The 24,586-nt window shown below is 37.0% G+C and overlaps 1 protein-coding gene across 1 annotated transcript in view; it reads left to right on the forward strand.

Moving 5' to 3' along the window:
- The window catches only part of DOCK2 (dedicator of cytokinesis 2), a 205,649-nt gene extending 188,643 nt beyond the window's left edge, over positions 1 to 17,006 (forward strand). Inside the window, exons 44-53 of the mRNA XM_059825590.1 lie at positions 570 to 654; positions 2,180 to 2,266; positions 2,598 to 2,774; positions 4,145 to 4,228; positions 8,497 to 8,634; positions 10,900 to 11,027; positions 12,707 to 12,887; positions 14,292 to 14,412; positions 15,428 to 15,570; positions 16,932 to 17,006. Coding sequence (XP_059681573.1) covers positions 570 to 654; positions 2,180 to 2,266; positions 2,598 to 2,774; positions 4,145 to 4,228; positions 8,497 to 8,634; positions 10,900 to 11,027; positions 12,707 to 12,887; positions 14,292 to 14,412; positions 15,428 to 15,570; positions 16,932 to 17,006 — 1,219 coding nt within the window. The remainder of the gene's footprint in view (positions 1 to 569; positions 655 to 2,179; positions 2,267 to 2,597; positions 2,775 to 4,144; positions 4,229 to 8,496; positions 8,635 to 10,899; positions 11,028 to 12,706; positions 12,888 to 14,291; positions 14,413 to 15,427; positions 15,571 to 16,931) is intronic.
- The last annotated feature ends 7,580 nt before the right edge of the window (positions 17,007 to 24,586 follow it).

A 24,586-nucleotide genomic window follows, 5' to 3' on the forward strand; every position in this document is an offset into this window, starting at 1 on the left:
ATACATTTTCTTATCTATCACAAGGAATTCTTAATGGCTTCAAATGTTTAGTTTATTGAATAACTATTGTTCTGCATTGTGAGCAGAATGGTTAGACATGATTAAACCCATTTGGCATGTGCCGTGGATGAAAACACAGATGTATTTCAGTTCAGGTGAATATATCTGCTCTGTTCAGTCAGTTATTTTTAACAAAATACACTCCTTTTGTATGCCATTATAAAGCAGGCAAGCAGTGTGCATGCTGCAGCAAGAATACAGGAAAGTAAAAATCTTTTCTAGACCTTCTTCTGTAGGTTTTAACATAAATTTGAAAGTTCTGGAATTTTTATGCCTGGAAATTACACCCAGTCACAAGCTGAAGCTTAATACTTGTAAAATACTGTGTGCTGACCCCAATCTATAGATAAAGTAGTTGTCTCTTGAGTTTTCAGCAAAGTGCTTTTTTTCTGAGCTTAAATTAAAAAATAAAAACTCAGCTGACTCAAAGTGAAATATTTCACTGTAATAACAAGTTCCATAAACTTCTGAATTCTGTATTTTACAATAGTCTGTTTTAAATCTTTCAGTTTTTATAAGTCCAACAACGTGCACCGGTTCCACTATTCAAGACCAGTCAGAAAAGGATCTGTTGACCCTGAAAATGAATTTGCTGTAAGTAAATGATAGACAGGGTGATGGATGCGGTTCTGGTAGCTGTGACTGACTTTTGATCTAGATACTTTGTTAGTCTCAGATTACTCATTACAGACACCCTAACTTTAGGATCTGGTTCAAAAAAATAAACGCAAGATTTCTCTAGTTCAGCCCTGCTCCTACTCAGTGATACATCACTGTTTCAATTGCAGGTAAACATTATGTAGTTAAATATGTTCAACACATTTTTGTTAAGCAGTAACATTTTCTGGTGCAGATTTTCATTATGAAACAAGACGATACGTAAGTAAATATCAAATGGTTTGCCTCTTGTTGTTTACAACACTTTTGTCAGCTGCCAGCTTGGCGCTGAGAGGTGTGTGTTGTCTGCTTTCATCAGTCCTGTGAAATCTTGACAGACTAGAGTACTACCTATGTTGTTTTTATTCCCATGCATAATGGTGTAAAGCTGAGAAGCAGTCTTTGTTGTTCAAATATTCTAGGAAATCTGCAACACCATAGATTATTTTTCAGTGTCATGCATGAAAATGTGGTAAATTTCTATATTTTAATTTTACAGATATCTCATATTTTATAGTTTGTCGTGAAAACCTTACCATCCAATACTTATGGCTAAAGCTGTGCTCTTGGGATACTGATGGGAAAAGCCATTTATTTCAAAAATGTACAATTTCAGTTATGCGCGTGCTGATCAGTAGTGTCAACAGTTTCCTGTAAGGAGTTGCTTACCTGCTGTTAAATTAAGTTTAAACTCTACCCTGACACCCCAGCTTTGCACTGCATTATCAAGACTTATGATACAGTTTGGCTTCCTTTGCAAACTGGAGAGCTGTGAAACCATTTATGAATATACCTTGAAATGGTTTTACAAAAATTAAATTGTTAATGTTTTCCTTGCTGCTGACAATAGGTAATATGCATACTTACCTCAGCTAGGTGGAAATTGGGATAGTTAGGATATGCCTTTATTGCATTCATTACTATGTTTCTCAGTACTGGTGGTTTAGGTGAGCTGATATGGTAAAATAAGGAGCAGTAGGGTAAATGAACTCGTGACATTTTAAAATACCGATGGCTAGTCTTGTTCGGAAGAGGAAAAAGAAAGGAAAAAAAAAAGTAAGAACGCGGGCAAGTTGTTATAGGGCGATTACTGCTTTTAATTGCAGAAATACATTTCGAAAGTGGAGGGAGGAAGTGTAATTGGGGTGAGATGAGAGTAGGTCATTTAGTCACAGTCATTCAATCTCTAATGGCAGAAATAGGAATAGATACTAAAAGATTCAAGGGTAATTTTCTTTTTCCTCTGCTTTGTGCAGGCTTAGTGCCTGAAGATGACCTAATCTGAAATCAGAAAAATGATGTGTGCAAATTGCTGTGCTAGATTCATTTTGCAGTCTCCTTTTATGCAAAAATGTGCATATGTTTTCCATCTACATTCTTTTCTCTGACATTTCAGAAGGCAGAAAAGATTGCCATTTAAAACCTGAAGTATCATTTTCTCCCTGCTATGTTTTTTTAATAGTCTATGTGGATTGAGAGAACATCATTTGTTACAGCATACAAACTTCCTGGAATTTTACGATGGTTTGAGGTTGTCTCCATGTCACAGGTGTGTATTAACATGCTAAGAACCTGTAAAACATGTATCTATGTGAATCCTCATGTACAAAATAATTTGCAAATTTATCACACAAGGCTATTGTTATTTCCTTATTTTTATACATACAAAACTGTTATTATGTTTTATCTTTCCTCTCTTGGGATCAATATATCTTACATCTGATTCATAGTTTCAGGACCAAGTCCTAAGAGAATTGAACAAATCTGTGTTGGTTTGCCAAATTGTAAGAATATTGTTCATATACGTGCAGTTTTATAAAACCAAAAAGATGACATTTTTATCTCTTTATAAACCTTAGAAGTCTTTTGTTTCTTTATAGACTACAATTAGTCCTTTAGAGAATGCTATTGAGACTATGTCCACGACGAATGAAAAAATTTTGATGATGATTAACCAATACCAGAGTGATGAGAACCTTCCTATTAATCCACTTTCTATGCTTCTGAATGGAATTGTTGATCCAGCTGTTATGGGTGGCTTTGCTAAATATGAGAAGGTAAGAGTTTTTAAGTCAATGCAAAGAACATATTCAGATATATTATTTCATAATCCTCCTACATCCTTTGTTCAAAGTGGCAGGGGAATGTGGGCTGGGAATATGAAAGCCGTAACTCTACCGATTTAAGAGATCCTCGTACCCTCATATCCTGGTCACATCTGTCTTTGAAAGCAGAAACTAGCAAACTAGAATAACTGAAGCTCAATATGAATTGCAATTATGAGGGTTTTCATAAACATGTGAGATGAGATACCCCTTTTGTAATGAAATAGACTCTCACACATCAAAAGATTTGGTCTGGAGTAAATGAATTAAGTTTATCCTAGAGTAGGTGTGGAGTATTTAGATGTGGGTTATCAATTAAACCATCATCAGTTTTTTTCAGTAACTGCAGCCACTCTGCATAGCAGGTTTTGTTGTTAAAAAATGGGAATACATACAAAAACTGCTCTGGCAATACATGGAAAATGGAATGTCTTGAGGAACTGAACTGTAGAAAATTTGTCCCTAAGGCCACCTTGTGGAGGTGGACCAGAAGAGAAAGCAGGAATGTTAAAAAGTAATATAAATCTAAATTTGAAATTATTAATTATTGAAGTTTTTGATGAAAATGAATGTGGGGTTACCCCACAGCTGTAGAGCTCTGTTATTTCTGCCTGCCATTTCCTGATGAAAAGCATGTGCCATGCTCAGTAGGCTCAGCATGTCAGATAGACTCAGATAATGCTGAAAAGATGCCATATATTTTTATATGTATATATATGTATATATGTATACACATGAATTATATGCGGTAAGCATGACATATTCTGCAGGAGTATGACTTATGCTATGTTAGTCCTAAAGTACAATTTGTTTAGATATTTGGCAGTCGTGGACAAATAGCTACATTCTTCTTTTGTACCTGGGGGATAAAATCTTTGGGCAGCAAAAGGCAGTGTGTGTGCAGTATCTGGCTCTGTTTATCTATGGAAGAGTTCAATTTTGTTATTATATAACACCAGCTAATGTCAGCAAGCAGGATACTTGAATAAAATTATCATTTATCAATGTAAATCATGATACTCCAAATTTGTGCCTTTTTAGTTTCAGTGCAAGCTTAATAAAACAAACGATAATTGGGTTTCATAGTAAGGGTCTCAAACTCAGAAGCATTGGATAAAGACTGAATACCTTTTAACAAAAAAAGCACCTCAGTTCTCAACTGATACAATAAGGAATTATCACAGGCAGCATCTGGTTAACGAGCATGTGTATGTCTCTCTTATTTGATGACCAATATTATGGTCACCAGCTGGAGTCAATGGGGTCATCACTGATTTCTTTACCTGTCGAAATGATGGACTGAATTATTTTTTTTGTCTAAGGCTTTCTTTACAGAAGAATATGTCAGAGACCATCCAGAGGATCAAGAAAAGCTGAATAGACTCAAAGATCTAATTGCTTGGCAGGTAACTTCTTACTGACAGCAGTCATCTGAGGCTTCATCAGCTATTCCTTTTTTTTTTTTTTTGGTTCCTTTCTATCAGGAGAACATAGCATTTAGATGATTGTGTCATTTTTACCAGGGTTTTTTTGTGGGGTTTTTTTTGGGGGGAGTGTAGTTTCCCCAAAGCAGGGAGGGGTAGAAGAATGAGAAGATTCTTGTTACAAACTTCCTGCCTAGTTCTGTGATGAATTCATAGTACTTTTTTGAACGGGGACTTATAGTAAAATATTCTCTCTTAGACTAAGCCTTCTGTTTCAGAATATGTATAGTTGTAAAAGGACTATCTATTTATTATCCTATTTAGATATTAATAGTTTCCCTTAAGTAGGAAAAAGGACTTAAAGTCCTTTGATTTTGATGTGCCTAACAGGAAGCATTTATTCCATTACTAACCCACCAAGCTCACTGATGAAACAGCATAGCCGTAATTCCTTACCCTCTGATGTGGCATGGGATTGATAAAACATTCTTGGGGTTCTAAGCGATCCTGTCCTTCAGGTTTTTTAAAACGTGTGTCTAAACCCGAGAAATGGCTTAATTACAAAAATTACATCATATTTCCTGAGGAGTATCATCATTATAGTGTCCATTACGAGTTAGATGAAATGCTACCAGAATCAGGGGCATTACGCATTTATGTCCTGATGTCCTAGGGAAAGCAGTAGGCCAGAAAAGTACTTTGGAGAACACATCATTTGGAATGGTTTCTCAAAAGCCACACATAGTGGGCTACATTTATGGTTAAAAGGGCCAGGATTTCAAACTCAGGTTGTATTCCTGGAGACAAAACTGAAAGCATGACAAAAGTCTTAAGGACTTCATGATTTGCTGGGAAAACAAGCATTTGCAGATGTCAGAAATTCCTTTGGGAAATAACTCTTTCCTAGAGGTGGGTGTTTGTTGTTGTTGGTTGTTTGTAGGTTTTTTTGTGGATTTTGGGTTTTTTTGCATCAAAAACCTTAATGGAATGCTAGTTGCTCACAGGAGTTATTTTCATGCTCAATGACCCTTCAAGGTTGCTGCTACATGTCTTTTGTGTGACAAATAGCATGGAAGACCATTAGTAAATATTTTTAAACTATATATCCAGAGGAAAACTGAATATTCTGCCTATACTAGCAGCACCGAGATTATTTGTTTTTTTTATTTTTAGTGTACATACGATAGGCCAACCAACCTGAAGAACCCTTTTATCCTCAAAGAGGAAAATGCACCTACAGAAGGTGGTAGCAGAAAAAAACTCGGTTTTTGCTGAGATTCAAGGGGAAGTGGTTCTTTTCATTGACCTAAGCATTTGTTACGATAATGGAAGGAAGAAAAACATGACCTCAGAAATTATCAATTCTATTTGCATTATCTAGTCCAAATAGAAATTATTGCCATCAATATATGGCACAATGAGGGACAATGAAAGAAGAGACTTACGTTTTTGCACATCGGTAGTTTGCTATGAAACCACTAACTGCAAAGTCCTCTGAAACATAGATGATTTAAGTGAGAAAGAACTGTTTGCTGTGTAAATGAATGGCCATAGTAATTGCTGTATCAAGGCATAATATAATGATCTCCCGTTCAAGAGGGATGTTATGAAATAGTGTGAGTTAATCTGGAATTTTACTATCAGAAGTGAATGGCTCAAGATATTTCTCATCATGTTCCATGTCTCATTCTTTGTACTAACTCACTAAAAAATTCTTCCTCATTGATTTGATCTTATGCTATCCTTGTGAGAGGGCTACAGTATCCTGGGCTGCATCAAAAGAAGCGTGGCCAGCAGGTAGAGGGAGGGGATTCTGCCCCTCTCCTCCGCTCTGGTGAGACCCCACCTGCAGTACTGCCTCCAGAGTCCTCAGCACAGGAAAGACATGGACCTGTTGGAGAGGGTCTAGAGGAGGGCCACAAAAATGATCAGAGGGATGGACCTCCTCTCCTATGGGGAAAGGCTGAAGGAGTTGGGGTTGTTCAGCCTGGAGAAGAGAAGGCTCTGGGGAGATCTTATTGCAGCCTTTCAGTACTTAAATGGAGCTCATAAGAAAGTGGGGACAGCCTTTTTAGTAGGGCCTGCTGTGACAGGACAAGGAGTCATGGTTTTAAACTAAAAGAGGGGAGATTCAGACCAGACACAAGGAAGAAATGTTTTACACTGAGGGTGGTGAAACACTGGACCAGGTTGCCCAGGGAGGTGGTAGATGCCCCATCCCTGGGAACATTCCAGGTCAGGTTGGACGGGGCTCTGAGCAACCTGGTCTAGATGAAGATGTCCCCGCTCATTGCAGGGTGGTTGGACTAGATGACCTTTAAAGGTCCCTTCCAACCCAAACTATGCTATGATTCTATGATTCTATCTCTGTTTCATAGATGAGAAACAGCAAGAATTAACCATTTATTCCTCTCTCAGCCTTGAAATGAATCTTCCAGATAGTTTTAATAGAATTTTTTTTGTACTATTTTCTTAATGTTTTTGAAGTTTCTTCCTGTTTCATTTTGATTCATCTCAGTTTGATTATTAGTTTGAGTCACCAACCTTTACAGCTTTCTCCTATATTGTTGCCTACCACAGGCTCTGTATATGGTTGCTTTCTGACCATCAGAAGTACTCAGTGGATGTAGTGGTATAAATTGACCATAATACCATCTGGCATTAGGAAATAAAGTGAGATTTTGTATCTATCCCTGTAAATCCCTCTAAAGAGGACAAACAGATCTGTCTGTAATAGATGGGCTTTAATACATGTTTTTAAAAGTTATATTGAAATTGAGCTTCCATAAAATCTGATCAAGTCAATGGGTGGACCAATGTATACAAAATTAATAGTATTTATAGGGTCAGAACACAAAAAGGAAGCGTGGAATCTAAATGGATTTTAAAAAAAATCTCCAAACTTTAAGGCAAAATAGCTAAAAGTCAATGGTAACGCAGTTAGAAATGGTTACTGGCAGAAGAGTAGCTAAAAGTATGTTGCACAAAACTCGTAAATCACCATCTTCAAAGACTGAAGAGTAATGAAATGTCTATATATTAAAGAGAAGCACTACAAAGTTTCTCTTTGTGTGTCTTTATTATTAATTAAACAGCATGTCAAAGTGTGCTGTCCATTGTCTTTGAAGATAAGATTTGTTTTGTTTGCTTTTAACTGGATGTTATTACACTAATATAACTGCAAAGATGATAGTAGCAATATAATAGCAAAGGAAAGCATTGTAGGGAAGAGGGGTTAGAAAGGTAGTATTACTATCATTTCCTTCATTATAAGTTGTTTTGTGTTTTTTTTTTTTTTTTGCTAAGCAAGCCATTCCTTCTGAAAAAGGATAAGGATTTTTTAAGAAATTCAAGTGGAGGGAGGTATTTAATGAACTGATAGACCTTTTCCTAACCTTTTTATCAGGTGTTCTCCTTGAAGGGAGTAGGTATCTACACTTCCCCCTCTCCTAGGTTTTAAAAACTATTGTTATGTACCTTCTTTCAACTCCAGTAGGAAGAATCAGAGATCTTAAACCCTTTGGTTACTAGTCACTGACCCCAGCCTGAAGGATGAACAGCAAAAAAGAAAAGCACAGGGGTAAGATTGAGCAAAGTCAGACTGGTTAGGGCAAGCTGCTTCTGTTCATGGCTTGAGTTGTTCATTTTTGTATTGAAGCATTATTTTACTGACTTTTTCGTGAGATGTGGGGGGTACAGAGGAAGTCTGCAGAGTAAAATTGAGGAGAAAGGAAGAGGTCACCTTCAGTAACCAGGCATTAACATATTAAATTGCTGCAGCAATTGTCAAAGCGTTCACATAATTAAGCCCCCACTAGATCGATTTAAACTTTTCCCAGTCATTTAATCCTCGATTTGAAAGAGAAGAGTTTGAAACCACCTGCCTGGAATCCACTTAGGTATTTTTTCATCCTTCATAAGCAGGTGGACTAGTAGTCTAAGAATTTTTTAAACTCTCGCGTGGTGTGTTTAATCTCATAAGGGATTAACATTGAAATACATAGAAGAGAGAAAACGGTCACTATGAGGCAGCCAGCATTCTTCAAAAACTGACTGAGGAAGCCCATTTTTCAAGAGCCCTTTCTATCTTGTACTTGCTGCTAAAAGCTGAGACCAACGGACAAATCTATCTGCCAATCACAGTACGAGTTTTGGAGTTGACTTAGCACATACTTTAAATGGAGTTCGAGGGGTTGTCAGACCCAGTTTGATATTCTCACTTTTTTTCTGCTTTTTTTCCCCTCTTCAAGATACCTTTCCTTGGGGCTGGAATTAAAATTCATGAAAGAAGAGTTTCTGATAATCTTCGTCCTTTCCATGACCGTATGGAGGAATGTTTCAAGCATTTAAAAGTGAAAGTGGAAAAACAATATGGAACCAGAGAATTGGTATTGCTCTCCTTTTAACCTCTCCTGTACTTTCTCTTTACTTAATACACATATTGTTCTTCTAAACAAAAACACATACTAAACTTTTGTTGTTTGTGGGTTTTCTTGTGATCTGAAGGTAGTAAGACCTGAGTTTTGTAGTCAAAGAGTTGATTCAGTTCTCTGACATATCAAATATTTCTCATTCTGGAAGATTTGGAGCATTTTATTATGTCTATTAAAATCCCATTCTTTTCGGCTTTGGAGGAAAAGCGGAAGGAAGTAAAAGCAAGTTCTCATGTTTTCCCTCGTTGTAATTTTTCTTAGTGGTTTACAGCTTTGATCTGCAATTGATGCCTCCCTGTGCTAGCCACTTCCAGCTGTGTTGTGAAGTAAAACCTATCATGTGTATAACACTATAAATATTAGTTGAGACCAAACTGAAATATATGGGAATTGAAGGATAACTTCTAAACACAAACTCTCCAGACAATTCTTGAATAAAATAGTCTATCTGGTCTTGTGCAGGCTAGCAAGAATGATGTTGGCTGTTTTTTGTGATTAAACACCAGTTGCTTTGGAAATTATTTTATGTTGTTGCTTTCAGCATTGATGATTTTGTAAGAGGATTTATTTCTTCTGTTATAGGGGAAAAAGTAGCAAGTTTCTAATCTAAATTTTGGATATTATGCAGTGTTACACACCTATATGATGAAAATTTTATATATTTATCTCAGTATGTTTTTCTTATTTTCAGTCCCATGCCACCGTCCTTGCAACAATAAAGAGGCAGTAGTCCACAATTAGCAGTCTTGCCTAATGCTTGAACCCTTCAGCACTCTTACAGATCAGCACTTAAAAAAAGCAACCTATTTAAAATTTTGCAAAGGCAGAGAATGTACTTTGTGAATGGCACTACTGCCATTTTACCATGTCTGACTCTCTCTGGTGGCTGGCCTGAGCTTTTTTATTAAAAAAAAAGAAAAAAAAAAGTTATGCAGCTATTGTGTCTTTATCGCAAGATTCTAGCCATTCAAAGGATGTAAACTCATTGCATGTAAACTCTGCAAAACACTTGAAAATAATTCTTGAAACTACAAATGTTTCCTAGTCTTCTGCTAGACATCAGAGTCTTAGTGAGAAATGACATCAGAAGCAAAGTATTTGGGAATTTGGCATATGAAATGACGCATAGATTTTTAATATTATCCAGCTAATGAGAACAAACCCCTGTGCTTTAATATGAAATGTTTTTTTTAAAAGTTGTTCATATCCTGTATATAGGATAGAAAATTAAGTAGGCTGGAAAAGTAGTTTATGGTATGCACACACTGGGAAATTCTCAGAAACCCGCCTTATATCATGACACTGTGATGAGCTAAGTAGGCGGAGGCATGCTCATCCCAGGAGATACTTGAACAGAAAGAGAGGGAAGAGCTAACTACACTTTACAATTTTAGATCCCAGAAGTCAGTCCTGAAGAATGAGAACCAGTTCTAGAATTAGCCAAGAAATACGATCCTTGTCCCTACCTTATTAACAAGAGTAACAGCATTTGGAAATAAGTCAGATATTGTTTCGTTTAACTTTGTACCAGGCTGAAAAGCCTAAATAACCATCAACTTTAAGCTGGATATTTCCATTATGATAGATAAATCTTCTTCAAGAAGATTTGGAGTGAAATCTCCTCTTTCTCCTTCCCCTGCAGAAAATACCAACTTCAAGCTTTGCAGAGAGAGATGGTGCAGCATATATGGCTTTGTGCAATATGGATACATGATGACCTGGAGAGTCCTTCTGTTCTTCCTGTCTGGCTATTAGGGAAATACTAATTTTTTTCACCATTTGCAAACATATAATTAAAAAAGGCTATATTAACGTATAGAGATGGCAGAACCTGTTGTATTGAAGACGGAGCATGATTAGTCTCTTGGAGCAAGGACTAACTAAATCTATTTGCCCAAGCAAGTACTTTAATGGCCTACCCCAGGTCTGTATAAATAAGATCAGCAGACACCATTTCTCTTAATTTCTTTTTCAAATTTACAGTTAATTACGTCAATTGTAGTTTATTTAGCTACTCACTGTATCATTGAGTTTGAGAGGTCTTAGAGTAAGAGTGTATCCAGACAGAAGAAACAATCATAGTAATTAATGGTAGCAAATAACTTCTCTCATGCCAAATGTTAAAACATCTGTGCTGTCTTCAAGACCTAGGAAAAAGGGATGAAATGAGGTTCACACAAAGTTGCTTGATAGAATGTCTTTCTCTTTTCCATCCTGTAGCCAGATTTTGATGACAAGAGAGTAGGACGGCCAAGATCAATGCTGAGATCCTATCGTCAGTTATCAGTCATTTCACTGACTTCCATGAATTCAGACTGCAGTACTCCCAACAAAATTGCTTCAGAAAGGTTGGTTATGAATACATTACAAATTTTCTTTCAGTCCTGGTTTTTAACCAGTTTTATGGGATGAAACTACAAGATTTTAAAAAAAGGCATTCTAGGATAAAGACCACTAGCAGTCTCTTCAGACTATGCCAAAATTATTTTTAACTGTAGCTGTTACTGCCTCTAGGCTTAAAGCTACAGTATTTCAACCTTAATAGGCAAAAACCACTCAACTCTCACTGGAAAAAGTGGCATTTCATTTTCAGGAAACAAGTATTTTAAAATTTAAATGACATTTCAGAAAAATACAAAGATTTGGGCTTTTTGCAAGTTTTTCTTTATATAGCTTTTAACCTAATTAGCACCTTTTTTCTTGTAAAAGTTGGAGATGAAGAGGACAACCTTTACAAACTTACAAGTAAGTTACTTGCTTAACTGCAGCACTAGGAAACATAAAGACTTTTAAGTTTGAGAGAACAGTTATAGGTGTATTGATCAGCTTTTTCATCCACAAATTGTTTTGACTGCTTTATAAATTATCCTTTGGGCACATAGAACTTCTTCCCAAACAAGGTACATGTAAAATTGATCTTGCTGAGCCATGTTTTGATTGTGATTTTTTTTTTTTTTTAAACATCTGATCCCCCTTTTTGAGTAGTTCACTTTTAAAAAGTAGAAAGACCAAAGGTGTATGACTCTTATCTTGGAAGTGTTTCTTCTTAAGATACACCTCTATTTTTGAATGTTTGTCTGCCAGTTCATTGTTTAACACTGCTTACTTAGATTTTTTTTTGAGTTGTCTAACAAAGATGTGTAGTATCACATGTTATGAGATGCTCTTCCTGCCCTTCAGCTTCCACCCAAGAAAGGTGTAGCACACAAACATGATTTGTGTCGTATCTGCCAGCCCCGTGTCTCTAATAAAGCAGGACACCTCCTATGGTAGCAGACAACTACACTTAAGGAGCTGAATCATGCACCTATTTTTAATTCTTGTGATGCTAATTTGTTTCTAGAAAGCATGGGTCAACTAATTCACTATGCTACTTAATTTACCAATTTTTATGTTGTAAAGTAAGTTCAGCCCTATGTTCAATAGGCTAATTACATCAGCAGAGAAGGGACTAAAGCCAACGCCAATTTAATATTTGGGGTTTTATAAATGAAAAATAGCCCAATTTTTAAACTATAAAAATCAGAGGAAGAAAGGAGGGAGATTTTTTTTTTTTATCACCGCGTATGTGCATTGTTGTCCAATATGGTGAAATAGGTAGGAGGATGCATTTAAAACATGACAATAAATAGTAATAGTCTGTTCCACTGTTTTCAAATAGCATGTCTTGCTTTCGGCACCATCATCACCGCGCATAAACTTGCCATATGAGCTCTAGCTCTGTTTAGTTTAGGAGTTCTTAAGCTCATGCACAGATCTTTAAAAAGGGATTTGCACTCATGTTAATGTTTTTACATTCTTTGCAATATTTTAAGACGACATCATACCCCCTGAAGGCATCTTATTTGTATCTATAGTTCCCAGCTGAAGCATATCATATACTCTTTGCCAACAGTTTGCAAGGCAGCATAGAAAGTCAAAGGAAAGGAAAACCTGCATTTATATTTCATGGGGAAATGACATCAGAATACCAGTGGCTTTTAAAATATCACTCAGCAACTTGTACTTTTTTCTTTTGCTCCTGCAGCTTTGATCTGGAAGTAGTGCTACCAAAGCCAGTAAAAGCAGAATCAGAGGAGACTGCTCTGCAAATTAATCCTCACCCTGAAGTAAAGATGAGAAGGTCCAAAAAAAGAACAAAAAGAAGCAGTGTGGTGTTTGCTGATGAGAAGACGGCACCTGATATTTCTATCTCTGACATGAAATGTGTATGTTATTGATGTAGAGCAGTATTTTATAATCCATAAAAAAGAGGACATTACTCCTTTGCTTAGCAAAAGAAAAATATACCACACAGAAGTCTAGCTGTCGTAAAGGGAAATACGCAGGATGCAGAGACAGTCTGCCCTGCCATGAAGGAAACCTGCAAGATGCTGAGGAGGAAACAAATCAATGGAAACATCAGAACATGTCTACTTGCTTATGATGACAGATAACATAGCCCTGAAGTTGCAATTTCTGAAGCTTGGTTACCTTAAAATGGAGTACTATATTGGGAGGGTTAAGCTAGCTTTCCTGTGGAGAGGCAATTGACTGTGCTGACATTTCATGGCAGCTCCTTGCAGTCAAGGCTATTTCAAAAGTGATGAGCCCTGTACGTTTTGTACCTTGTTATGGAACATGCAGCTGTTAAGAAATTGCAAGATTGCAAACAGTGTTCCTTACATGGTGCCAGACTGAAGTTTGGAAGCACTGGCATCTCTCGCTCCATAGATCATCTGAGTGCTTTTATTGCACTGCTAGATCATTAGAATGGCTTATATAAGTTACATTGTGCTTTTTTTTTTTTTTTTAATTTAACTCTCAGGAGACTTTCCTTCTTTCAGTATAAAAAGAAATAATAAAAAAAAATTTGAAATTTGTCCTCTTGATACAGAAGCCCTATCTAAATTAAAATGTCAGGCAATGACAGATTGTTGAATTACATGGAAAGAGCAGAAGTCATTTGATCAACAATTTTTGGAGGAATCATCAAAGGCAAAGTGAATTCAGTAGAAAGCTAAGATTCTTTTGGGAAACAAGGAGAAACTTATGGAGGATTATGATTGTCTTACATGTCCTCATACAAAAGAGGGATGTAAAGCACAGTCACGCTCTGAGAAGCATTAATACACAAAAACAAGCAACACCTTTATCTTTTGATTAAATTGGATAACACATACACCTAACTGTGGGAATCTCACTACATTTTGAGTTACAGGATTTTCTTTTGCTTCAGAAAAATAGTGACAAGCCTCACAGCAAGCCAAGCTGGCTATGTTAATGCAATAGGGAAAAATGTTTTCAAAACTTCATTTTACTTTGCAGATCACAGTCAGAGCTGGCTGATGGTATTATTCTAAAGATATGGTAGGAATACCATCCTACAGTTCCAGATTACAGAATCTCTTCTAGCTAGCTCTTTTAGAGTACTGTTTTTTCTATTTGGAATGAGAAGTATTTATCTAACTATAAATCATCTGCAAAATCGTTACATGTTTTTAGCTTGGGTTAGGCATGATAGTTTGTTTATTAGTTACTTTCTTTTATGCTTTTCACAAAATATTCTTTCCCTTAGATCTTTGTTGCTTATATGTCAGTTCATCATTAGTGGCTTTTTTTTCATTAAACAGCTGTCAAGGAAATACGAGTTCATGAGTGACACCAACCTCTCAGAACATGTAGTGGCACCTCAGAAAACATCTGTCCTCAAGCAGATGAGTTCTGTCAGTCGTTCTATGCCAACTATCCCAGGTAAGCTGCTTACAGTAAGATGAGAGTTCTACATTTCTTTATCGTTGTGTTAAGAAAACATAGCAATAAAGGGTTTGCTCCAAGCAGAGCAGGTAGCTCTCTCCATGTGGCTCCGTGTCTCTGAGACAAAGATCACAATTTAAGTGTGTATTGTGCATTGCAGGCTGGACTGCTACTACTGCTTGATAACACTGTGCTGCCTGGTGCTAACACACAAATTCCAAAAGTGTTACTTCTAGAGCTCCAAATTTTGCTTCCTTATATATTGTGGGCATTCCCCCTGCCTTGAAAGAGGCAAGGTTTATTCATCTTCCATGCTCTGTAGGGTCTCATTTGCAGAAGCAAGGGCTTCTGCAGTCTGCCCTCACAGCTGAAGGCAGCGTTTGAAACAGGAAGAAATGCTCTGTACTTTGCTTTGGCAGATGAATATCCCCAAAGGTTGCCCCACAGTAGGGTTTCAACTTCTGCTTTTGACGTTAGAGAGGAACCTCATAAGCCTCCCTCCCAGCAAGAGGGAGGGAAAACAAGGTAGCATAACTGCCCACTAGAAAGACGGAAAGTGTAACTGAAGGTGGAACTCATTTCGTGGCCAGGGTGTATAGAGAAAATGTGCCCTATTTCAATATCCTTTACACCCTGCTTCTTCCATAGCACATCCTGTTTCTTAGTCTGCACTTCATCTATCCCTCTTATTGTCCCTGTCTTTCCAGATGCCTGTAACAGATGTTTAGCACAGCACAATAGACTGTCATGGCCCACTTCTTTTTCATGTATTTATCTATTTTTTCTTCTTTGACCAGATTGGTTAATTTTTTTCACTATTCAGTTTCAATGTAATGAAGTTTAGTGCTTCCCCATTACTTATTTTTGTATTCTAAGGATATAGTTAGATTAAAAATGTCTCATTTCTTTCTAGTAATTGCAGTAGTTCATTGTTCTGAATTCTGCTTTATCTTACACTCTGACTCTCCTTTTTTGGTTTTGTTTTGTGCAATCAATATGTTTTTATCCTAAGGATTAACTCTGTCTGTCAGCCCTGTGGCACCTGATGAAACAATTGCATCACATAGGTTGAGTCAACCAGTCTTCCCTTCCACCTCAGACGGTGACAAGAAAACCTTCAAAAAAAAGAAAGTGAACCAGTTATTTAAAACAATGGTAAGTTCTGTGTGTTTATGGTGAAAAAAGAAAGTGTTACCTCTTCAAAAATTCTATGCTCTGAAAATTAAGTCATTTTAACATACCATAAGATCATAAGTCAAACTCTTACTTTTTTTTTTCCCTTACTTCTCTCGTCAGAGAGAGGAGTGGAAGCTCTATGGGGAAACAAAAATTTGCCTCTGGCTGTGCTTTCTGGAATACAGATGTATATCTTTGTGTGTTCAAAAGGAAGGCTCAGACGTGCACTTCTGCATCTGAACCACAAGAGGTCTCATTTGACCTACTGATTTTCTTTGATTTGCTTTCTGTAACATTTATTAGCAAAAGAGGAAAGCAATTATTTCTTGTTCGATTTAATAACATCGGGCAGCTAGGACTAGCATCAGAGTAAGGTAAGCATAGCATATATAGCAAAACATGCACTGCGTGAGTCAATTTCTGATGTAGAATTGGCTTAGACTGGAGTCATTAATGTTGCTTAAAACAGGTTGCCTTCCTTTAAAGTAGGAAACTTTTTACAGGTTTCTGTGGAAATTTCACAAAAGTAATTCTATTGAATTTAATGTAGTGTTTGAGAGCAAAAAAAATGTATATTCAGTGCAGATATTAAGATTCAAAAGTTTTAAAGTTTTCCTGTTTTTTCAGGTAGTGGGAGGGTGACATAGTGCAGATGCTGGTAGCTACTGATATTCATACTGCATAAGCATTCTGTGGCACTTGCAGTATTTTACATGTCAACTCTTTGCTGACCTTTCAAAGCAAAGGTCGATTTTTTTAAAAACTTTTGTTTTTATTTTTTCTGGTCAATAGGTTTCATTTTCATCCATTAGTTTCTGCAGTCTTTTAAAAAATATAAATAGTGCCTTCAGGGACCATAAAGCAACATATAGGAAAATCTGCATTTAGATGTGTTCATAATCATATTTTTTCTGGTAGAAACAAGAATAACCTGGTAATTTGAAGTCTGTAGGGTTTCACTTATATTCGATTTATCACACACTTGTTCTTTTCAGACCCAGGAGTAACAGCTTTTCAGCGTGATCTCATCACTCACATTTAAACCTAAATAGCATATAAAATAAGGAGGACAAAATGTTCTTTTTTACAAGTCTGAAAAAGGACTGAATAAAGCTAAAAAACCATTTGTACAGTGCTTCACAACATGATTGCAATCATGTGGACAGGTTTCAATACAGGTTTATGGTTTTGCAGGATAGAGAAATTAATTCAAAGTATCCAGGATTTGGTCAATGTTTTTTTTTTTCTCTAGGCATAGTTTAAGACCACAAGCTAGTAATTAAAATACATATTACAGTAGTCATTTTAACGTATGGCACTCTGTTCCTCTTTTTTTGCAGCGCATTTCCAAAGTCTTAGAAGATGGAAAGCAGTCTGTGGAGCACCATTTCAAATCTTCCTCTACAGATCTGTAATTCATTCCATTACAAGACCGCTACTCAACTGAAAATAATTATATATACATATATGTATATATCTATTTTAGAGCACCGTCTACTCTAAAGAAAGGCACTGATAACATAGATGGCTAATAGAGAATATGAACAACAATATTCATGGGCTCTGATAAGTTACTTGCGGTACAGATATAGGAATAACGTTTGAAGAAAATACTACAGAATGTGCCTGCCAGGATATGGAACAGAAGTTTATTGAGCCTCTGGTTATGCAGGACAAAGGGCATTGTGTGTTCCCTGGTGACAAAACTTGTTCCTGGGAAGAAAGATATATTAAAAGGCCATCTGCAATGCTTTACTGTATAATGTAGGTCAGATCTGGTTCTTTTCAAAAAGCATGGAATTTACCGTTTTGTGTAGCTTATATAGACGCACTCCAGCTGTCTTTAAACTATTGCTGGCAGTGTAGTCAAGGCAAAAGATGGCTCAGCACAAAATAGCCACTGACAATTTACTCTGTGGCTGTAGTCGGATTTACAGTCCTCAGATCCTTCTGCTGCTCCCACCACACTGCTCTCTATCCTCAGTCTTTCTCAGGGTGATGTCCGTGACTGTGACACCATATGCCTGAGCTATTTTCAGAACAGCAGCTATTATGTTGAAAACATGTGCAAAAGTTTATTTACACATGTACAAATTGATATTACATCCAGCAGTATGATAAACAAAGGTGCATTTTCTGCTGTTCATCAATAAAATGTTAAAAATGTATTTTATTTGCCTTGAACCTTTCTACCTGAAGTCTCTAGGTATCATCGTATATAAGGTAATAGTTTCTTACTGACAGCAAATGGAATTCTACAAGTCCAAGTCTTCTGCTTTCAAAATAGATTTTCTTTGTCTCTCTAACTCATGAGGTAGAGTTGGAAGATAATGCCTTATTGGCATGAAGCTAGACAGCACCACAGGTCAGCATCTCAGAGTTTTTTATAACCTGTCAGTTCTTTCTAAAGGCAAGTATGTTATCCAAATATAAAGGTTTCTAAAAGGCGAATAATTGATTTCCCACTCATCCCTTTATGTTTCAGACACCCACATAGGTTTATAAATGTAATATGACCATGTATAGTGTTGCAGATGGGAGGGACTGACCTTGTTGCCATTTTTATGGATATGGGAAAGACAAAGAGGTTAAAATTATTCCTTGCTGAGTGGTTGAATCAATGGGAAGACCTCTTCAGTTTGTTCTAAGCCTAACTATTTCTATAAATACTTCTACGTTCAGCATGAATAAGTTATTTAATGAATTTAGACTCTCTCTGCAAGTTGTCAGTGTGAAGCTGTTTTCTACCGAAATAATTAGCAATTGTTTTCTGTGAGAAGTTTGAAATATTTGCCATTGGAACTAATACTGCGCCAAGAAATACTTTTCACTAGAATAACCATAGACAGCAAAACAAAATGGGTCCAGTTTTAACACTAATGGTGTTTGTTGGCATGGATGCTGATAGACTGTTTCATTTGCTTTTCACAGCGACTCGATACTGCTTCTGAGGAAGCACAGAGAAAGAACAAGGCTTTTCTAGAGAAAATCTCAGTTTAATAGAGTAGGTTGCCTGTGAGTGGGAGAAAGTGAAAGGTTGAGGCGTGCGTGTTTAACATCTTGCTAACCTGGGGGAAGAAGAGGGAGGGTACTCAGGTTGTCCTTCAATATTATTTGCAGATACACTGAAGAAATGTTGATATCACAAAATAAAAAGTATTTTAAAAGAAAAGGTTTGGTTCTGCTGGGAACGAGTAAGAAAAGGATGATTTAGCAACTGTTTATTCTTTGTAAAGATACCTGTTAAAGATTATCATTTGCTTATTGTATCTTGCAGCTATGTTTTCATGTGAGAGTGGAATAAAAGAGTTTTAGCTAAAGCTGTTATTACAAATTAAAATTAAAATACTGTGATTAAAAAAAAAAAAAAGTACAAAGAATGGAAGGGAAGGAAAAGCCCAGAAACAAATGCCAGGAAGGCAGGAACACAATGTCCAAAGGAAGTTTGGTGTTGAGTGTTTAGCTAGTGGTTCAAAATTCATGCTTGTGTTTTGCTCAGGTTTTAGTATAATTTTTGATGAAGAGTTTAGATTTGCACTGAATTTACCAAATATCAGCAAAAATCTTACTAATTGTTCCACATCACAGATTGTCCTCCTCTTACCAGCCCAGTTTTGGATTTGTTTCAAGCCTGAAATCATGTAAATCAACTCTGAGCAGAAAAGTAAAATTAACTAAGAAAAAATAACTGCCAAGAACAGGGCATACATGGAACTGGAATTTTAAGGATGCTTGGACAACAAGCTCCAGCTGTTCCCAAGTTTCCAGAAACTGTGGATACTGACATTTAGTCCAAATAAACAATGTAGCATGAAGAACAAGTGATGCCCTGGGATAATAAAGTGCAAGTATGGCAATCAGGCAACATCTGTTTAAAAATGTAAATCAGCACTGATTATTGTTATTTCTGTCATAAGCTAAACAGACCTTTAGTTCATGTATGCAGAAGATGATCTAGTCAGGTGGCACAGAACATATGTATTTGACTTTCTTTGAGGTGAAGCACAGAGGGCAGAAGTTTACTCCAGGATGGGGTCTTTGGCTGCTGTCCCAGGTAATTAATGAAGCAGAGGTAGCTTCACCTGTAATCTGTATAGCCCTACCATCTCTCAGCATGCGAGGTCAGAAAAGCGTTTCTGGACACAACAATGTGCTTTCTGTACAGAGTTTATTTCACTTTTCTCAAACGTTTCAAGTAGTCTGGACAATAACAGTCTGGCTTTCTGGATTGCAGGGCACTAAGTGATTGGGTAGTGTGAGTCTGTAATAAATTTGTTTAGCATGGGGTAGGACTGCATGTGCAGCTAAGATTTTATGTGCTGACCTGTAGAAAGCTGTTGCATTGCAACAATGTAAGATTCATTTAAGCTGCATGCCATGTTTGTTTAGTTAGCTAGATGTCCAAATTTTAGACACAGGCACCTGGGCTTTATCTCTCATGGAGTGCAACACTATGTTAGTAATAATGGTCTAGCTCCAGAAGAGCTGCTGTGTCAATGCAGCATAAGGTCTGGTCATAGACGGCAAATGTTAGCATTCTGCTACGTCAAGTTATTTTCAAGTATTCTTTAATTAACTTGGGTATCCAGCCTGCCCTGGTTTGGGCCATGATGATACTGTCCAAGTCCTCATTATGAAATTATGGCTTAATTATTGATTTGGGGGGGGCAATTTAATGCTCTTAAAATTTCAATAAAAATTAGCTGGGGTAAGCTATACAAAGGTGTTCAGAGTATAAGTCAATAAGGATCAAGTTTCTGAGCAGGAAGAAGAGTTTTATTAAAGATTTTACAGACCTTAGGAATGCATTGTGTTCCTGAACTGAGAATTGGCGTGTGATAGACCTGTGTATTTGTTGCAGGTACTACTCGACATTGAACTTTTTATTTGTATCACATGCAGTCTGTAATCTTCTTTTATTAGACCATGGAAATTTGGGGTGTTTAGAATCATGAAATTATTAGGGTTGGAAGAGACCTTAAAGATCGCCCAGTTCCAAGCCCCAGTGGGGGTAATGAGTGCCATATTGGTTATTCTGTATGGAGTCCACAGACACACTAGGCATCACTGGATCTCTGCTTTCATTTTCCTTGTTGATATTGTTTGGTCTGGCTTTTGGCTTTTTCTCTAGTCCTCCAATTTGTTTAATCAAGTCCCTGACCTTTCTTTAAAGACTCATTGAGGAAGGATTCTCACTCTCTGTCTTGGGACACCACAGTCTTGTGTGGGAGAGAAAGAGGACTGGATTTCCTCATAATTTCAGAAGTGCAGAATTTTAAATTAACAATTTTCTCCTTTTCTAGCCTGCTCGTAGTTGATAGAAGGTCACAACAAACAAGGTAGATTATCTTAGACGAATATATTAAACTAAAGGCAGTACAACACTGCGTAAGTAGATTTTCCTGGATGTGTTAGTAATGCATCACATGAACGGTAGCCTTAGTAGTGTTGAAGACCCTGAGAGTCTGGAATGTGTCCAATTTCATCATGTTTAAATTGAAGGAGCCTTGTGCCATCCTGGTCTCTGAAGAAAAGAGCTCGCGTAATTGACATGGTGGACTATTCTGCTTTCCATACGAGATTTGAGATGCAGAGGCAGTTTGCTCCCACAATTACTGATACAAAGAAGCTGTAATGGAATAACAGTGGAAAATTTTCCTCGATCTGAAGGACATCAAGTAGCCAGAGTGGTGATGAGGAGTTTTTAGCACCAGCTACTATATTCTACTCAGTGTTTTCAGGCAGCAGCTGTTTTACTGTAAAAGCCGTCTGAAGAGCAGTTCCTAACCTGAACTGGCAAAATGTGATAAACCTGTGCCATGCACTTGTTCACAGCTCTTACAAGAGCAGGGAATGGGTAGACAGGTAATGCTTTTATGTCATGTAACTAAAGTTACTGAAATTTCAACGACAAAATGGATTCAGAGGTTGAGTTGCTCTGTTTAACCCATTTGATATTCACAGCTTTTGTTGTTCGGCTATTTTGCGGCTTGCTTCATTACTAGTGGCAATGATGGAGCAGAATCTTTCATTCAAAATGAGTTGAAGGTATGTGCAAGGAATCCTGCAAGAAAAAAATATGGAATGATGATGGGGAACTGCTGAGGAAGTAAAGTGGACTTAGATGATTTGACTTGATCAGTTTGAATATGAAGTCTCTTAGCAACTCAACAACTGATGGCTGGTAAATCACACAGTACAATCTATACCCAGAGTCATAATGAGATTTTACATTGATTGCACTAATGAGCATAAACTTCTGCTTTGGACTAGGATAAATCCATAGGTATTTTATGGTACTTGCAACTATAAAGATTTTGAATCAAAGCTGCTAACTAACATCACAATATTGCAGCAGCTGTATCATGTCTGGCTGATTACTAAGGGATTTTTATTTCAACCCAAGTAAGAGCAATGGAAGCATCTTTGAAAGAATGATATAACTTAAATCACTAAAAGCCAGTCAAGCTCCCACGTAGGTCTGTTCCACCCTGATCGTGGGATGAGGGCACTTTTAAATAAGAAAACCTGTTAAATGTGTTTTTAAAATAGCAATGCTGGACAGAAGAAGGCGTTTTTGTTATTAAATCTGTTTTCTGTTTAAGTCAGCTGAGGTCCAGCAGTTGTGCTTACAGCCATCTAATCACATAATTCTCTATGCTAACTTGCTCTTCCACTTTAAAGAATTTTAGTTTAACTGTCATGAAAAGACCCTTTTTTATTCCAGCTTCAGTGCAATGCTATTTAAGAGATGAAACATTTATCCCAGAGTCTGGTTCTGTATATGCTGACCTCAATGGGAATCATCTAGACCTAGGACATTCCATTTAAAACAATAGCACAGGTCAATTCTCCAGAGTGTAGGAAAACAAAAGGAATAACTTTGCTAAACACAGGAACCTTCTCATGTAGAAATAAAGATAATTCAGCGAATTTAAAGCCCAATTGTTTTTGCGTCATCCCTTTTTTAAAAACTATTTCTGAGGAGGGAGGAAAAATAAACAATTTAAGGATCCTTTCCCTCATTAATATTTGGAGGTGGATATGTCTATCTTGTTATATAAATCTTTTTTTCCCAAGGAATATGGAAGCCTCCATGAAAAAAGCTTGCAGCCATTTCCTATCCTGGATGCCTTGGTGTAGTCACTACTTACATTTCCTTCCCAGAACTGAGTTCCTACTTGCTCTTAAGCATTCAAGGTCCTTTTGAGAGGGAACATTGAGCAACATTCCAGGGGCTGCCCTCAGTTGTAAGGACTTCAGCATTGGCAGTATTTACTGCTACGGGGTGAGGAGAATAGTTGTTCTTTATTGACTCAGTCTGTAATTTTCTATTCTGATTTGCTATCATGATGCAGTGTGTGCTAAAGATTAACACTGTAAACGAATAATTGCTCTGCAAACAAACCTCAGGTAGGCCATGGATTTCATAAACTTTAAAATGTTAGATAAATTTAATCATGGTTTTAAAGTGAGGACAGTTTGATCTGGTTGGGTTTTGGATAGAATTATCCCTTTTCAATGTAGTTTTTTGTCTTCCAGGATAGCAGAAAGCTCCACTGTGCCATGAATGATCTTTCATATGTCTGACCCTAGAATTAGACAGCCACTGCCAGTGTCTGTGCTTTAACAAATATAGTTTCTGTGTGAATGTTTTATTCTTTTTATGAGTATTACTGTGTGCTGCAGCTCCATATGCCCCATTATGCATGTGGGTATTCACCCTGCATTTACTAACAGGTTAATATGAGAGGCATGAACGATATCTCATTCACAGTTAACACTTCATAGGCCTTCCCATTAACTTGAATTAGTTCAGGTGATGGTAGGTGGCTGTTGATGGTGTTACAATGGGTTTAAGGGATGATTGATTCAAAAGGCACAGGAAAAGGTGATGGGGATCAGAAAACAGTCATTTAAGATATCTATGCCCTGAGTTGATAGGCTGGCAGCCAAAAAAAGAGACTTAGCTAGGTGAAGTAGTAGGAATCTTGCACTGTTGTTGTAACTAGAAAAAGTCTAAAGAAACTCCGTGTTTGACAGATATTTTGAGAGAAGATTTTGCCCAGAATGTTTGCTGGTACATTTTTATACATAAGAAAACAGCCCTGGATAGAGTTGCTTTAGATGCAGCTCTTTTAGCCAGGAATATTGTATTTTATCATACAATAAAGCATGTTATGGTTGGATACCTGGATTCTACAAATACTGAGGAATGTGAAGTCTTTACTACATGACTTCCATTGCTTTGACAGACTCAGCAATACTTCAGTAGTGCTTTGACACACTCAATAGTACTAATGCACAATGCCTGAATTTGTAGAATCTTTCTTAACAATTGCATTTAGACTTCTTTCACATGACAAGAAAACAGTACTGTTGGAGATCAGTACTGGAAAGCAAAAGAGCAAAGGAAACAGATCTCAAAGAAAGACATAAGTCTCTAAACTTACTAGAATTTCTGCACAGAATTTCAAAGCAAACGAAGGATTCTAATGTGAAAAAGTTAAAAATGTTTACCTATACCATTGGTTATTTTTACAGATCCCAGAATTACCGATTTAGATCTATATTGATATTGCTAAGGGGACAGCAATCACGCCGGCATAAAAACTTGTTGCTGACCAAGTTCTCGCTAGGGCAGATCCGGATTAATTCAATACATTTTCAAAAATCATCACTAGGGGGAGGTAAGCAGTTACAATACTTTGCCCATTTAATAGAACTCAAACTACTGACCTGTCTACCCAGATACCGGGAAAACCAAAGTGGAGCAACTGGCGGTGCAAGGGTTATTAACACTATAAATCATCCTACTCATCAGTTAGATGATCTTAGTTTACTGCAGTTAAACCCTGGTTACATTGAACAACCTTAAGTTTATCTATGACTAGGTGTGTCCGTAGAGTAGTTTACTGCGCTTACAATTGTATCAATTCATTTACCAGTTTTAGTTGCTAATTAATTTTCCTGAAGTGTTTGTGTTGTGCAAGTA

The sequence above is a fragment of the Gavia stellata genome, chromosome 16 (assembly GCF_030936135.1).
Source record: "Gavia stellata isolate bGavSte3 chromosome 16, bGavSte3.hap2, whole genome shotgun sequence".
Classification (NCBI taxonomy): Eukaryota; Metazoa; Chordata; class Aves; order Gaviiformes; family Gaviidae; genus Gavia; species Gavia stellata.